Source organism: Pleurodeles waltl, chromosome 12, assembly GCF_031143425.1.
Source record: "Pleurodeles waltl isolate 20211129_DDA chromosome 12, aPleWal1.hap1.20221129, whole genome shotgun sequence".
Classification (NCBI taxonomy): Eukaryota; Metazoa; Chordata; class Amphibia; order Caudata; family Salamandridae; genus Pleurodeles; species Pleurodeles waltl.
The window spans coordinates 93,083,191-93,100,505 of NC_090451.1; the positions used below are offsets into that span (position 1 = coordinate 93,083,191).

The 17,315-nt window shown below is 43.7% G+C and overlaps 1 protein-coding gene across 1 annotated transcript in view; it reads right to left on the bottom strand.

The window, feature by feature from the left end:
- LOC138268010 (disintegrin and metalloproteinase domain-containing protein 10-like) overlaps window positions 1-17,315 on the bottom strand; it is a 148,243-nt gene that overhangs the window by 91,102 nt on the left and 39,826 nt on the right. Inside the window, exons 5-8 of the mRNA XM_069217318.1 lie at window positions 11,636-11,724; window positions 10,065-10,187; window positions 7,167-7,259; window positions 4,608-4,776 (exon numbers count right to left, since the gene is read on the bottom strand). Of these exons, the coding sequence (XP_069073419.1) occupies window positions 4,608-4,776; window positions 7,167-7,259; window positions 10,065-10,187; window positions 11,636-11,724 (474 nt within the window). The remainder of the gene's footprint in view (window positions 1-4,607; window positions 4,777-7,166; window positions 7,260-10,064; window positions 10,188-11,635; window positions 11,725-17,315) is intronic.

The following is a 17,315-nucleotide window of genomic DNA, read 5'->3' on the forward strand; positions in this document are numbered from 1 at the left end:
ATAACTGAAGAGATCTGTCACACGCTGCCGGCCAATCAGAGAGCTCCGATCGAGTCCACTACTGTAGGACCCAAGTAGCTACACACTGTAAGCTCTTCTTTACATCTCACAAGGACATTCAGATATAGGGTGACAGTATCAAAGTCTATCCCGGCAGATCTCACCACTGCTTCTGTCTCCAACTATGCCTGCGCGGGGACAAAAACAGCTTTAAACAAAGGTAAGCGCTATGTTGCAATGCAATACAATATTAAAATCAGGGACAACCACCAAATATTTCGTCAAAACACAAAATGCGAACTTCAGGGGGGGCCGTAACACCGTTTTACTTGAGCAAGGGTAATTCTACCGTGAACAACGAATGTTGTTGCAATCTAAAGGAAGTACTGTCTCCTAGTGGCCAAGAAGTGAAGTGCAACCGATCGTCAGCGTGTAACTAGCATAATATTATGATTTTACACACTAAATAAATAATGAAGGTATTGGCTTAGATATATGGTCATGCCAGACTTTACCCAGTGGCCTTTGGAAGGCAAACTTCAAAGTGATCGCGCATATTATCGACATAACTGTGTAAAGGCCACTGAAAGAGACAGAGATATGTGGGAGGCACAGCGCCCTCTCACTGTTATTGGGGGGGTGTCCCTTAATGAATAGGGAGGTCTGTGAGGCATATACTAAGTGTTCGCAGAGACCACAGCACCAGGGGCCATATGTATTAAAGCATTTTCCCATAGACACAGAATGGGTAAAATCCTTTGGTACATCTGTCCCCAGGTCCTTTACTTGCCTTGAAAGGGAAGAACCTTTATATAAATGTAAAGGTTCAAAGCAACAGGGAGTAGTTGGTGGCCCAGTGAGCCTTGATAGATGCTTCTATGTCACAGAATGGCCCCCTCGTGCCACTGTCACCTTACTCCATACAATGGTCAGGTTTCCAGGTGGTCGGGGTACCAAGCCAGGAATAGAAGGATGGTGGTCTCTTTAAGCTCGAGCTCTAATGGAGTAGCCACAAAATTAAAATACCCCCCACTTAGAACAAGAGTCCTGATAGCACCATGAAAGAAAAGCAAGTGGGCCTGACCCTCTCTAAATTAGCTTCCTTGACTCTTATCCAAGCATCTATCTATTAATTTTTCGCCCTTTTATCCATCTACTGATATCCACCATTTCACTTTTCTACTCTGTCAACCATTCATTCTTTTGTCAATCATTCATTATTCCATTAATTCATGGACGGTTCTCTCCAACCTTCTGTTCACACATCCAACATCTATGCATGCATCTACCCAAATATCCATGCACCGATCCATTGATCCATCCATCAATAAATCAATCTAACCACCAGTTGATCCTTTTGCCTATCCACCTATTCACACTCTCAAATTTCCATTTACTCTGCCGCAAATTCATCCTTTCGGCCATCCATCCACCTAACCATCCTTTCATCTTCCACCCATCCATTCATCCTTACTTTTTATTACCTTTCTTCTTTGTTTCCGCTTGTTCTATTTTATAATCTGCAACCTTTTTACCCATTGAGTTACATTTAGATTTCTCGTCCACTTCACTGACACTGGTATTGACCTACAGCATTAATTATGATCTTTTGTCTGCCGCACTACAGACACCCTGCCCAGTCTCTTGCTGCTAAAGCAGGGGGTTCACACACCCATGCGACACCCTTTGCATTTCCATCCATGCACATGGCAGCTACCTGCCTCATGAATATGCAGGAAACAGGCTTAGTGTGGCCATTTGCGCACAACCATGTTAGCCAAGATGTACACTGTAACGTATCTTCACATATATGTACCTTAAAAAAAAAATATATATATATATATATTCTGTTGTGGATATTTTGACATGCAACCTCTTACCCACTAAATGTTTGGATGTAAATAGGATGAAAATGAGAGTTGGGTATATAGTAGTTTAAACTTTAACTTTCAGATTACACATGCAATTACCAGAGGAGAGTACTTCACTCATGAGGTTTTCTACAGTATCATGCAAGAGGAACACCTGGATTTTGTACTGCCTTTTGAGAGGGTCCATCCTGTTTAAGTCTCATTGCCTCTCCACATTTGAGTACCCTGTGGACAGTAAAACCCTAGCTGTACATCATTCTCACATTTTTATTAATATACCAGAAATGTGTCTGCTCAGTCTAAACTAACAATGATTCATCATTGTAAGAAATGGGGTCTCTAGCTGGCAGTCGGTTTGCACCATGTCCTAGTCAGGATAAGGGAGATACCCCCTTAGATAACCTCTGCTCACCCCCTTGGTAGCTTGGCAAGAGCAGTCAAGCTTATCTCAGAAACAATGTATAAAGCATGTGCACATAACACACAGTAATATAGTGAAAACACTACAAAAGGACACCACACCAGTTTTAGAAAAATAGCCAATATTTGTCTGTGTAAAACAAGACCAAAACGATAAAAATCCTACATACAGTGCTAAAGATATGAATTTTGTAAGATTTATCTTAAAAATACAGTTCCTTGAAGTCGATAGCTCCACCTGGGACTATCACGGCGTTGTGATCAACAAAAGCAACAGTTCAGCCCAGCCGTGGTGTTGCGGGTTGGCTACAGTGTCGGGAAGACCGGCAAAACAGTACCTTTGGAATTGCAGGGCGTGGTGATCCTCGCTGTGAGCTCCGGAGAGCGACGTCACTGGCGTCGCGGTATCGGTTCCGGAGTCGGTGCGGGGGTCATCGGGCTCTTGAAGTCACACGAGTGCAGATCGAACTCCGGGCTGAGGAAGTCAGGAGCACTGGCTTGGATGGTGTCGGGGATACGGTGTGAGGTGAGACAATGCGACGTGCGGTGCCCATAGGTCACGGTGCAGGCAGAGGCTGAAGCGCTGTTGTCGGCAGGCCTAAGCAAGCGGTGTGGGACGGTGCTTTGTGACCCTCACGAGCGGTGTACAGAGGCCACGGTGCAGACAGGGATGCCTGGTGACCACACTGGAGTCGATGGTGCTGGGGTCGGTGGACCGGGGCTGCAGTGCAGGACGGGACGGTGCTCCGTGCTGCTCACGAGTGGTGTCCAGAGGCCACGGTGCAGGCAGCGGCGCCCATGTCAGCAGGAGCAGCATCGTCGAGGAGACCCAGCTGCGGTGTGAGCAGGCAATGCTGGAGTGCGGGGCCCACTTGTTGCGGTGCAAGCAGCGACTTGGTGATGTCATCCAATGAAGGTGTCAGTGAGATCAGGGTTGTGGTGTGAAGTGGGGCAATGCAACTCCATGCAGCGTCGGCAAGTCACAGTGCAGGCCGGTGGCATCGTTAGCGGCGTTGCAGTGGTTTCTCCTCTTGAACAGCACAAAGCACACAGTTCTCAGTGCTGCAGGTTCAGGAAACTGAAGTCTTTGGTGAACTGAGACTTCCAACAGGAGGTAAGCTCTACTCCAAGCCCTTGGAGAACTTTCTCAAGCAGGACACACAGCAAAGTTCACCCTTTGCACTCTTTTCAGGCAGAAGAAGCAACTGCAGGCCAGTCCAGCAAAACAACACAGCAAACGGACAGGACTCCTCCTCCAGCTCTTCTCCTTGGCAGAGGTTCCTCTTGATTCCCAAAAGATAAAAAAAATCTGGGGTTTTGGGTCTTCTTCTTATACCCCTTTCTACCTTTGTAGTTGGCAAACTTCAAAGCAGAGTCTCAAGTGTTTGCAAGATCCTTCCTCGTCCAGGCCAGGCCCCAGACACACACCAGGGGGTCAGAGACTGCATTGTGTGAGGGCAGGCACAGTTCTTTCAGGTGTGAGTGACCACTCCTTCCCTCCCTTCCAGCAAAGATGGCTAATCAGGAAAGGCAGGCTATACCCCAGCTCCCTTTGTATCACTGTCTGGAGGAGAGGTCTAAACAGCCCAACTGTCAAACTGGCCCAGACAGGGAATCCACAAACAGGCAGAGTCACAGAATAGATTAAGCAAGAAAACGCCTACTTTCTAAAAGTAACATTTTCAAACTAACAATCTAAAAACCATCCTCACTGAAAGATCTATTTTTAAATTGTGAGTTCAGAGATCATAAACTCCATATTTTTATCTGCTCTCAAAGGTTATCTGCGCTTTAAGGATATTTAAAGGCAGCCCCCAGGTTAACCTATGAGAGAGATAGGCCCTTCACAGTGAAAACCGAATTTGGTCGTATTTCACAGTTAGGACATATAAAACACACTAGTATATGTCCTATCTTAAACAAACACTGCATCCTGCTCATGGGGCTACCTAGGGCCTACCTTGGGGGTGCCTTACATGTAGTAAAAGGGAAGGTATGGGCCTAGCAAGTGGGTACACTCGCCAAGTCGAACTGGCAGTTTAAAACTGCACACACAGACACTGCAGTGGCAGGTCTGAGTCATGTTTACAGGGCTACTAATGTGGGTGGCACAACCAATGCTGCAGGCCCACTAGTAGCATTTGATTCACAGGCCCTGGTTACCTCTAGGGCACTTTACTAGGGACTTATTAGTAAATCAAATATGCCACTTATGGGTAAACCAATCCACAGTACAATTTATATGGGGAGCACTTGCACTTTAGCACTGATTAAACCTAATTGCAACACAACCGCAGCTCTTGCAATGCCACTCACCCACTTTTCCTTCCCACGCCAGCCCAATGACTCCACTGTAGTCCCTGTTGGTGAAGAGGTAGGAGAGGCAGTAGCTGTTCCAGTTCCATTCTGAGTGCAGCTCCAAAAGTTTTTCAACCCCAATCAATGGGGAATGTGTGGGGTCCCTTGGATTTGTATCTGTAAATATCTGTATAGTTGGACAGGGTTAAGTATAAGCATATGACTGACACACACCTGCTAGTCATTCCATACAAAAGATATTGTAAGTCTGGTCTTTCATGACACAAATTCTCCCTGCTTGTATTTTGTTGATTTGGATCCATGTTAATGTTGTTTTTTGCTAAAATGCAGGAGTACTTGGCAGGGGTGGTCTGGGAACCAAAAGCAGCCCTGGCAAAACGTTCAAACCAATCTCCCTTCCTCTTTGCTTTTTTGTTTTTAAATTTATTAATGCATTCATATCTCTCTTCTCCGCCCCCATCTCCTTTTTTTGGTCCAATTGTGCCTGATGCCATAAACCCTGGGTAGCTGGAGGCCGATGTGGGAAGCATTGGCAAATGCAATAGGACTCGATTTTTAGACGTAATGGTTTTGCCAGTGCTGTGTCTATTAGGGGCATTCCAGGGGTCGCACTGGCAGTGCCTTGCGCCGGTGGTTGCAGGTGGGGGCCACAGCACTTATTTTTCTGGACTGGCACTTATTTCCCACATCAGAAGTTTACAGAGTACAGGAGCGGGAAACACAAACAGATTGGAAAGATGGAGGAACAGAAAGAGGATAAAACAGTCACAAAAGGAGGAAGCAGAAACCCGCCAGAGCCAGAAAAATGGGCATGGAGCATCTGGTAGTGGATTAAAGACTGCCAGCCTTGGTATTCAGTGCACTGACGTTAAATCGCAGCGACTTCTGAGCAAGGCACCGCCATTCTTGCTTTAACAAATTAGGCACGGGACGGCAGTTAGGTTTCCAATGGGTGGTGGGGCACACGATGGAAAGAGCAGTATGGATCCCAGGGGGGCAGAAAAGCAGAAGCAAGAGTGTGATCTGAAGAGGGAGATAGCAACAAGGAGGGCAGGTGGTGGGGATGTTTTCAAGGGCAGAGAAGCACACAAGGCCGAGAACTAAAAAACAACAAACTAAGGCAAGAGGAGGGGCGTTTGCATTGGGAAAGAACACAAGGGTGAGCGCAATACAGGTCTGGGTGTGTTCTCCAGAGGGGTGAGGAGTCATACAAGGCTCAACAATATGAGGCACTGTTGAAGGGGGCTTGCTGGAGGAGAGGTGCACCAAGGAGAGAGAGCCTTGCAGAGCGGGAGGACTGGGGGAGCACAGAGAATGGAAGCAGAGGTGTTTTCTTTAGGTGTGGAAGCATGAAAGAGAAACAGTAGAGGAGCGGGGAATCACACGATGGAGAGAGCAATACGACTGGCACTGGAGGAGAGGTTTGCAGGCGGAACACACATGAGGGAGAGAGGCGGACAAGGAACACTAGCTGTTTTGCGAGGGGAGAAGCACTCAAGGGGGACAGAAACACGGAGCGGAGGGAAAACAAAAGAGGCACAGAGCAGCACATAGTGCCAGTCGGGGCGCTTGGCGAAGGAAAAGCACACAAGGAAAAAAGCTGGGGAACACACGAACTCTCATGGAGTGACTATCTAAAAAAAAAAGAGCTCCTTGAAAATGAGAAGTCAAAGGATACAAATCAAGGAAGCAGAAGGAATGTGTGGCTGGTTTGAACATTTGGCCTGGGCTGATTTTGGCTTCCGGTCTAGCTCTGCCAAATATTAACAGCAAGCCATCTCCACGCATCTCATACCAATTCCATCACCATCATACACTTCATAACTCATCAGCTCACTCTTCTGGGTTCTTTTTCATCCCTGCGTTATTTCTTTATAACAGTTTTCCTATCTTACCCTTATTTCTTACTTTCTCCCTGTTGCTCTTTGTTAGAATAAATCTGGTCTCCACTGGTCCCCGTTGGTGCCAACCCCAGCACAAAACAAGCACTATGTTTAATGAAATTATTAGTTTATCAGTCTCTATTGGTGACATTACACAGTCTGTTGACCCAACTGGTAACTCTACCCCATTGCCCACCAGAGTATCTTCTACAGGTTGTATCAATAACTCCAGGAAGTGGATTCCAACCTGGACCCCCAGGAGTCCTTCAAGAATGAGGACTAACCCACCAAATCAGAAGTCCCATTCTGCTGGTTATTTCTCATTTCACCCGTGGCAGGTTTCTAGTTGAACGGAGTTGCCCTGGAACTTGTAATTCCAAAGTGTTTAAGACTTGTTACATCCCTGTCCGATTTAAAGGGCAACTCTTAATAAGTACCCAGGTAGCTATATTTACCAGTTGTGTCTCTAAAGATCTGACAGATCCTAAAAAACACAAAAGAAAACATTCACCCCAGAACTGGGCGTGTGATTTGCTTTCAGTGGCTGGAGTACATCATCCAAAGTGCTAACTACTAGTGGAGAATGATTTGCAAAATGTGCCCCTTCTGGGACACGTCCACAAACCTCGCACCAGGAGTATATATCAGTCCCACTCTTCAGACACGAACTTACGTCTAGCTTTTTCACTTTGAAGTTGATGTGTTTGATACCATCAAATTCTGCCTTCTCGTAGATCGTGTTGACGGCTTGCAATAAGCCACCAATCTGTGGAAAGAAATTATTCAAGTGCCATTTAGAGACTGAAGGCAAACATGGACACACGCTGAATTGTAAATATAATATCAGACAGCTCATAAATTGGATGTGGGAATTGTTTTACTATTGCAAAACACTTGTTTTACTTCTCTCTCGAAATATATATATATATATATATATATATAGATACACACACACACACGCTGAAAAAAAGGAAGGTTACAGGGACGTTATAGTTAGGTTGATGTTTTAACCGTATAAAACCATAGAAATTCAGCAGTTATGCTTATAGTTGTATTTATGTTAAGAAGCTATAACTCGTTGCCCAAAGTTACTTTCAGCTTGAGGTGTGGTTTTATCAGATAAGTATAACTATAAGTATAACTGTTTTATTTTGCCCATGAGGGGTCCCCTCCATGTATGAGGGGTCAGGATACCTGTATCCTGACCCGTTATATGTTTTTACACTGTTTTTTCCCACCCCTCAGGCAATGCGAGAAACAAAATGGCAGCCGCAACTTTTCTGCCAGGTTGGGACCAGCCAATCAGGTTCTTGCTCTTCCTCAGAATTCGCTGAGGATCTGAGGAAGATCTGAGGAGGATCTGCGTCCCTATTTATACAAATGTGGTTTTCATTTAATAACTAGAAAACTACTGAATGGATTTACACCATATAACAAAAAGGCCTCCTTCTGGACCAAGAGCTACCTTTCTGCAAAATTTGGTGTAATTCCGACTAGTGGTTTTGGCACTATCGCTATTCAAAATCCCTATGGAAAAATGAATGGGGCAAACACGTTTGAGGACCGCACCTTTTTCTCGGCCCCCGCTTGACAGATCACCCCACAACTTTCTAGACAGCAGCTGAAGTGACCATCGTTGTTTTATGGAAAATGTTGTCAAGATTCATCAAAGGGTGCCAAAATTATTAGCAAAACAAACAACACTTTTCTATAGAAACTAGATCCGAATTATAACTACCTAGTGGCGATCGCCACTAGGTAATATATATACTTATATTGTATGTTTGATATAGTTGGTGAATAGTTGAATCTGTTTCAAGGAGCTTTTGTGAAAACTTTCAGAATTTTGAATGTTTCATTGGGCTCCGCTTGGAGGAAATATGTGTGGGATTACTAACACAGATGGCATCATGAGACACAAATTACATGATGTACATGAGGTAGCTTTGATTGTTGCAGTCAACTTTAACCTTATTATCACACTATTGAGACACGCATTTATAAACACTATGTGGACCTCAGAAAATGTGTTCTTTCTTCTCCCACTCAAGGAGCTGGAATTATCTCTTAAAAAATCAGATTCACCTCTTCTTCAAAAGCATTGTGATGAATTAAATAATTCTGTAGTCTACAGATTGGCCAAAAAAGCACTAACCTATTGCTTAAATAAATAAACGTTGGCAAGTATGTTGACACCATGCCGAGAACTTCATGTCAATTACACATCAGTGGTCCTGATGTCAGTCATGGCTCACAATGCGGTAAAGGGGCAACGCGGCACAGTAAAGGGACGGTGGTGCGGCACGTGGCAGGGGGGACAAACCAAAGAAAAATATCCAATAAAAAAAATAAAAAAACCTTAACTGACTCCCCGTCACTGCGCCGCTCTTCTGGCTGCACTTGCAGGCACAGGCTCCCAGCCTGCCCTGCGCCCAATCCTAACACTGCTCTCATGCTACTGACAGCATGAGAGCTGCTTTAGGATTGGCCGGAGCGCCCTAGCTTTGCGCTCCCAGGCAGACTAGGAGCCTGTGCCTGCGGTCTCCAACCAGGCAAAACAGTGCTGGGATGGAGAGAGCTCAGTGCACGTGTTTTTGGCTGGCCCGAGAGGCCGGCCAAAAACACATGCGCACTGAGGGGAGTGTACATCATTCCCCCGCACTGCCTGTCATCCCCATAGCTCCGCCACTTTAAAAATAAAACTATAATAAACATTGTTTATTATTGTTTTATTTCTAAAGGTTTGCAGCTGCTTTCGGGGGCTACACTCCTCCGCAATAGCGGAGAACCCGCTGCTGCCTCATATGGCAATTAAGTGCCTTACTAGTGAGTGCAAAGGTGGCATTGCAAACCCTTGCTGCATTGCTGTACAGAACAAACACACTTAATGGCTGAACTTTGTGCGAGCTGACAGATATCAGGAGGCCAGATGCTGCAGGTTTCCTGGATTCCTGGCAACATTGGCCCTTCAAATGATAGCTCTTTGATGATTGACACAGATATGGTGCAGTAGTTCTAGCCCAAGTTTTGACATACCAGTTCAGCACTCCTCAAGATATCAGCGGGTAAACTGAAACATTTTTCATCTGCAGCGAGGTCAATTTACTTATTGGAAAACCTAGGCAAGGAACTATACAACAGACCTCTTCGGAGATGCTGCGGTTGCCTAGGCGCTGCACCTGCGACCAAGTCCCTTGTTTTCTCATACCTGGTGATTATAATTTCATTATTTCCAGAGAGAATAATTAATGGAAAGATGTTACGTGAGAGTAAATTTTCTTGGCTGAACAAGAAGTGTGTTGGTGATTTTTTATGTGACAAGAAGTTGTGCTGAACTCTAATTTTAGGACATATTTCAATGGGCTGAATCAACCAGAGATAAAGTTAAAAGCATCACTGTTTATAATCTCTCCTGGTAACAAACTTGTCCATTTCAATGTAATAGACAAAATATATGTGACTCTACTTCATCTAAATCTAAAAACAGACCTAAGATGACATAAACATTAAATTTAACTGTGATGTACCTAGATCATATTTGGGGGATGGCGATCTCTTGGTGGGAACTCACCATTGCGATGACTCTTTCCACGCTGCCAAATCGCCTTGAAAAAAAATAATCGGCTTTGACGTACAGCAGGCAGGTTGTGCGAGAAATGTCGACGCTTCGTTTCGTTCTTGTAACAGTTTCTTCCTACATGAAATGACCAAGAATAAAAATTACATACCATTCCATGCAGTATATGATTAGTCGTCAGCTGCAGTAGTAAGTATAAAGGATGAAAAGCCTTGAACAAGGAATAAGTTGCTCACAGCAGTCGCAGCAAGGATTTGGGGGGGGTCTGGGAGTTAGTGAATGCCACAAAATATACAGAGAAGGGCTTGGTTAAGGGCAGATGTGTCCAATGTTGTTCCACCATTCACTGTCTCTAGCCATTTTTCCCCAATATCCACAGAGGATAAATTTACATGTAATGAATCTGAATAGTAATCATTTATAATTAGTGGCTAACATAAAAATCTTGGTTGCTTTAAGACCTAATGGAGCTTCAATAAATCTATGGTTCTACCAGTTCATAGGAAATAAAGTACTATAGAAGTTTGCAAAGAGGTGTAAAGTTTCCTAAAAAATAAAAAAAAACGTGGTGGGTTGATTGCTTGAACACATCTAAGCCATTACTAGTCACTCTGGGCCGTGCTCCCGTCTGTTTTTTGCTCAGTCTAGACAAAGACCATCCATATATAAATCAGGCCCAGAACTACTCCTTTAAAAGTGGGTCACCATACACTGGCAGGCTAAGACTCCAGAAGAGAGCACCAGCAACAACAGACCTAGGTCGGCCTGTTTGAGCCACATCAGTAGTGGACAACTTGATTCCTGCACACAGTGAGCACCGGACCCACGTCTTGACCCGCTCGTCGCATTTAGGGTGTCTTCATAACTTCCCAAATGGCTTTCATAAACTTTGCAGACCTTGAAAAGTGCTTGGGGTATGGGTATGTCCAGATGTCCCATAGGACTCAAGCTGCAAACTGATGATGCTCATTGAGGTAAAATATGTTTCAAGTCGCTGGTGTTCCCGTACTGCGGGGATGTGACCTAGCAGTTCAGGCAGTACTGCTCTTGGTAGGGCAGGGTAAGACTGGTTTTCATGTGGTCCCTCCCTCTCTGTCGTGACTGAGACAAGCCAAAAAGAGATGTACTGGAATGTGGACCAGAATAATTACCAGAGACTAATCCAAACATTCTACCCATCATATTTTCGTGCTGCCTAGATGAGAGACCTTACAGGAAGTGACCTAGTAAGTCTCTCTTTTAAAGCATTCCTTTGACTGATGGTTGCACAAACAAAACTTTAAATCCTTTTAATGTATTCATTAAGATCTTAACACAAAGGTTCAGGTGTGCTATTGGCTTTCCTGATCTATTCCACTCAAGCATTGTTCATAAGTGGCACATGTATAAGTTCTGAGCAAAGCTGATCCGAATCTGATGCTTTCAATATTTGATCCTGTGTGTTGGTTGTACAGCCAAAGAGCTATAAAGTGACAGGGAAGGGCCTATCACATGCAGGCACCAAGTGCATTATTTTCATTTGACTGTGCTAATATTTTTTAGCCATAATTGAATCTGCCTCATACCTGCAGTTCCATTTGTGATACCAAATTCTTTAACTTCTGATATGTTTTCAAAACCAAAGACGAGTTCACATTCTCCAGAAGAGAATAATCTAAAAAGTAAAATGTTATAAAGGTTTCACTAGTTTTTATCAGCATATTCAAATTAAAGAACATTATCCGAATCTTTGCCAGAATAGAAAGGAGAAAAGAAAAAACGGGAGGACGGGTGAGAAAGAGAAAGATAGGAAAACAGTGACAGAAAGAGAAAGCAGGAATGAAAAAGCACACGTAAGTGTAAAATAAAGAAACAGAGAGTGGAGGGCGGTAGAAGAAAGAGGCCTGAGGCGAAATCAAAACCAGGCAGGTTCGGCAGCTCCAATAGCAGACCACTAATAAAAAACTTGAGCCCCTGAAGTTATATTTTGAACAATTTTGGCACAGCTTCCCGAAGGCCTGCCCAGCCCATGAACTTGGAAAAACATATGCTCGACAGTGGACTCAAAAGAACGGTTGTAATTGAGATAAATGTTAGAAGTGCTCGTGAATGAATGACTTAATACGTTTTTTAAAGATTTTCCAGGACGCACCAGGTAGGGATTGTTTTTTGGCCATTTTTTGAGGGAATCAGGATTTTTCTTCCATCCTTTTAAGTGAACATTTTCAAGGCGGTATTGGAGAATTCCTGGAAAAGGCATGTCACAGAGGAAAGATACAGCGACCTCAAGTCTCACTCACTACAGGAGAGACTCTCACATTTGGATTTCGGGTTGAGCTCTCGGTCATATCAGCCAGATGTCACACTAATACACTAACTACACATTGAACCCTAAATGCAGTTCCATTTAGTGATTTCCTGCATGCGGATCAGCTCCTGGGAGGAGTAAAAGTTAAAGATCTCACCTCTCGAAGAGTTTTCTTACAGATCCATCAAGTTGATAGACTGTGCCACTTTGAGCAGAGGCCTGCTGCCTACATTTGTAGGCAATTAGTTTATTTCAGGGAACATTTGTCATTGTTTTACATTAACTTCATTTTTCTTTTATTCACTTCACTTGAGTCTCTTCCAGTGTTGTCATTGTTGCCAAAGGGTATGTGACATCAAGTCCTGTGATGTCATCCAATACACTAATGAGCTGTCACTCTAAAGATGCAATATGCTTTCTTTCTGAGGGGAGTGATTGGTAGGCTAATGCATATTACCCTCTCCATCTCTTCTGATCTTAAAATCTGCCCTTAGAACCAAGGCAAGAGATGAGGCAATTGGTAGTTTTGGGGATACACCCACCAACACAACCTAACACTCATTTCTCTCCAGTATCCCACTGTGTAACACATTTTTCAATGGCACGATTACCAAGTGGTCAAACGCCAACTCAGCATTACCTCCCAGACTGAACCTCAGGCCCCTGAATATAGCCAGGGTTGCTACCTTTCTCAGAGGAAAAAGCAGTCCCTTCCTCTTGTTTTGAGTTCAGGACGAGTCAGGAGCTAGTATTCCAGTGAGATTTTTTGCACAATCCTTTTTTTATCAAGGTTTGCCTTTACTGACACTTAGGAATAGTTTACAGAGTGATAAACTAGTTTTTAAGCAATTTCTTCCTTTGTTTGCTTTTTTAAATATGTTGTATTTCAAAAAGGTAAAAATACAGATATTTGCTCTATTGTGTTTTTTTGCCCTTTTTGATATAAGAATAGTGGCCATACTGGCAAAATTATTGACAAGTTGCAACCTTATCTATTAGTCGCATGAAACTGCAGAGGCTTGAGAGTGTTAATGGGACCCCCAGGGCAGTGACTAGTAACTTCATTAGTAATCTGTTTAATCAAGGATGCTGGACAAAAAGTGAAGAGCAAAGAGTTATTGGGGTGAAAACTGAAGCGAGTTAATGCACCTATTGTAGTGATCTGTGTATAATTTGCATATTAAAGGTTCAGTTAATACTGAGAAAGGTCTCTCCCAATGATACAATGACTGGGTACGCTGTAAACAAACAGAGTCCTGAAATGGAAAAGAGGAAACCTGAAAAAAACACATACCAAAACATGTACTCCTCCAGTTTCAACCCAATAACACCATGACCAAGAGCCACTCTACTTCAAGCCCGTGTTCCACGACACGCTCAAACGTGGGGCCCACTGTTGATCTTGCCTACATTGCAATTTGTACCAACACTGTCAGTCTCCTTAAGGCCTCTTTAAGCCAAGGAGGTTCAACCAGGGAGAGGTTCAAAGCACTGAAAAACACCAAATACTTTTCAAGTAGACAAAGGTGGAAAATGGAACTCAATGTACACAAGCAAAGCACACTGGAAGGGAAATTATGACAGGACACTGTGGCCGCTTCTAAAGTCAGTGCTATTACACTTGTATGGATGCAGTTGTCTACTCCACTTTATATGATAATCAAAGACATAGGGCCTTATTATGACCTTGAAGGAGGTTCCTTCATCTGAAAGGCGACGGATATCCCGTCTGCCGTATTACGAGTTCCATCTATATAATGGGCTCATAATTTTGCAGACGGGATATCCGTCACATTTGTGAAGGAGGGTCATAATAAGAGCCCATAGTGCCTGAATAGGATCAGGGACGATGTTGCCATATGAAGCAATGTATGCGTAACAGTGCTTAATTTGTCAATAAAAACGTACCGGTGCCCAAAGCCTTCCTCTTAAACATGCGGCTGCTGCAATTAAATGTGCGAGCACGGGCCTCATCAATCCATTTAAAGCCACTCCCTGCCCCTTCAGCTCCCTCTTGCAACTTTCTGCTTTCTCCCATTGTGACACTTTTTCTTTTCTCTCTTCCTCTGTCTTTCCCATGTGTGTCTTTTGCTCGCAGTAAATGCCTGAGGCAGAAAAATAAGTGCTGGGCCTCAAAAATAAGTGCTGGTGCTCCACATCGGAAACAACAAGCACAAATTAAGCACTGATGCCTAAGGAAATTAGAGTAACAGCAAATAAATCAGCATAATTCAATCAAATAAGCCTCATGGAGTCGAGTAAAAGTTAAAACCCATAAAGGTTTGTTAAATAGATAAAGTTTATTTTAAAAGGCAAAAATATGAAAATCAATTAAAGTTAGTAATAATCAATTTTATGGAATTAGCATAAGGCTCAGTTAGATGCAGCAAAGAATCTGACATGAAGTCAAATAACGAATCAACATAGTCTAGGCCCTATTCAGACTGACAAGGGTTCGATCTCCAAAGTCGGGACAAACCACACATCTCACCACCAAATTCGACTTCCTATATAACAAAATTCAAAGTGAAAATAAGTGTCTCCTTAAGGTGATCAAATCATTATACAAATTAACAAATCAGAATACAAAGCGTGATGCAGCTCCATTTAACACCGTCCCCTAAGTAATTATTAAAATCACCTCTTGCAACCTAACGTCATCAGATATGCCAATACAAGTCTGGTTATACTCACAACAATGAAAATCTCATAAAATGAACAGAACTGCAGTAGCACAGGCAGGAGGAGCCTTGAATGTAGCAAAGGGCTCTCTCCAGAGTTCTTCAAGAACAAGTCTACACTGCGCGTTATACTGGTGCACATGTATGTGTGATGAGAGAAGTGAGAACACACACCATCACTGTGTTAGTATTCAAGATGGAGATAAGGCCTGTTCGGGTCTAGTTATGTCAAGAACAGGAAAAATAAAAATTTTGCAAAGTTCAGTGTTTTTGTTTTAGTGCAAAAAAGTCCATACATCAGTCACACAATTTCATTAAATCGGTGTTTTCTCTCTCTCACAGTTGCAGTGGTTCGCAGGTTTAGAGACTGCAAGCTGTGGTGGCATTAATACCCAGGAGGACACACAGGTTCTTCCCAGCCTCTCAGTGCCAGCTGCTTCCTGTTGCCAAGCAGGAGGGGGCGCGCAGCTGAAGGCCACAGCTGCAGGGAGTAGCTGTCAGTGGTACAACAACACCTTGACCCAGAGGAGGGGGTGGTAGGGTCTACCCTGGCCTGCATCAGCTGCACTTAGCAGGTTGAGTGCACAGATCTTATTCCCTGTGCTCACCTGGGATCTAACTCTGTGTTTACTCTATAAAGGATGAGGGAGGGGAGAGGAGCTGCAGGCCATCAAATGTGTACACAAGACAGAATTGAGAGATACTGCGTGGAAAACAAAACTAGATGACAAATGAATAGATAATGGGGCCAATGGCTAAAGTAAAGAGTGGACGGATAAAGTATGGCAGCGTGGGGTGATGCAGGGGATAAAGGAAGCAGGAGGGTGGTGTAAAATAAGGATGGAGAGATGGATGTGTGATCTGAGAGATGGATAACAGAACAGTGAGATACAGCACAGAAGGAAGAGGTAGAGGGGAGACAGACAGCCAACTTACCATAGGGGACCTTAAGGAGAGCTGAGAGAGGTGCAAGGGAAGTGAGAGCAAATGAAAAGAAGGTGTCAGACAGGTTGTAAGAAAACGAAGGAGGCTTAGATATGCAACAGAGAACGGAAAAGTACAGGAGAGAAAACTAGAGGTGGAGAGAGACGAAATAGGAGACAAGCACTGGCAAAGCCAATAGGTTTTGCCTATGCAAAATGTATTACCTTTGTCAATGTCTTCCATGTTGCACAACAGTCGAGCTGCTGTGCAAGATGGCTTGAAGTAAATAAAAGCACTCTAGCGTGGTCAAAGCTAGCCACGTTATAGCGATTTTTTTTTACTTTAGGCCTATTGGCTTTGCCAATGCTTGTTTTTTTGTGAGACGGCAAGGCAGCATAATGTATGTTTCTTTTCCTATAAAACTATAGGCATGAGGTTTTGGACTGAGGACGTGTGCTACCATCTTTTCTCCCTCCTTCTTTTTCTCAACCTTTCTCTATCTGTCTGCTCTGTTGTCTCACTCTCTTTATCCCTCCTCTCCGCCATTTCCATCTTTCAGTTCCCTTCTCAACCTCCTGTCAAGTGGAATGCTGCATTGATGCAATAGCTGCTTGCCTCAGGCTCCCAACACAAAGGTTTTTTGTTGAATCGCCACAAAAGGAGAGGAGACTGAATAGATGCTTTCCGTAAGCAATCCTTAGACGATCTGGATGACAATTGAAATCCTCTTGATAATTACTGTAGTTTGGTCCAAATCGGAACATAATGATATGGCAATCACATAAGAATGATACCCCTATGCGCATGACCACAACCAAGGAAGGTGGAGTCACGAGTACATTCCGAAGACTGCAGGATTCACAAGTCATTCCATTTTGTACACACTAACATGCAGAGTCTTGAAGGACCAAGTAGATTTATAGATGGACCTTGACGAAGTACGTGTTAGGAGAGTGAGACTGAGCCATTTTAACAACATCTGCAGAGGAAAGCGAGACCTCTAAACTCCCTATGGGGCAGACAGCATTTGTTTTTTAAGTATCACGATAACTCCAAGCCTGGGTTGGGAAAACCATTTAACACATGAACATGTTGCACTTAATATTAGGATAGACCTCATAGCTGTTATCTGTTTTTCACTTATGCCCACTTGAATGTGAGAAGTCCAAGAACTTTCTTTTTATAGCTGCAGTGTGAATCAGAAATCAATAGAGCTGCTCTAATGGTGGCTCCCCTCAACATGCAGCCGCAGTCTGCGTTGTCGGGCACCGGGGGAGGGGGACAGAGAGGGTAAATATGGGAGGGCTACTGTGAGGTCAGCCTTGTGAAGAGTAAAATAAAATATATAGTACC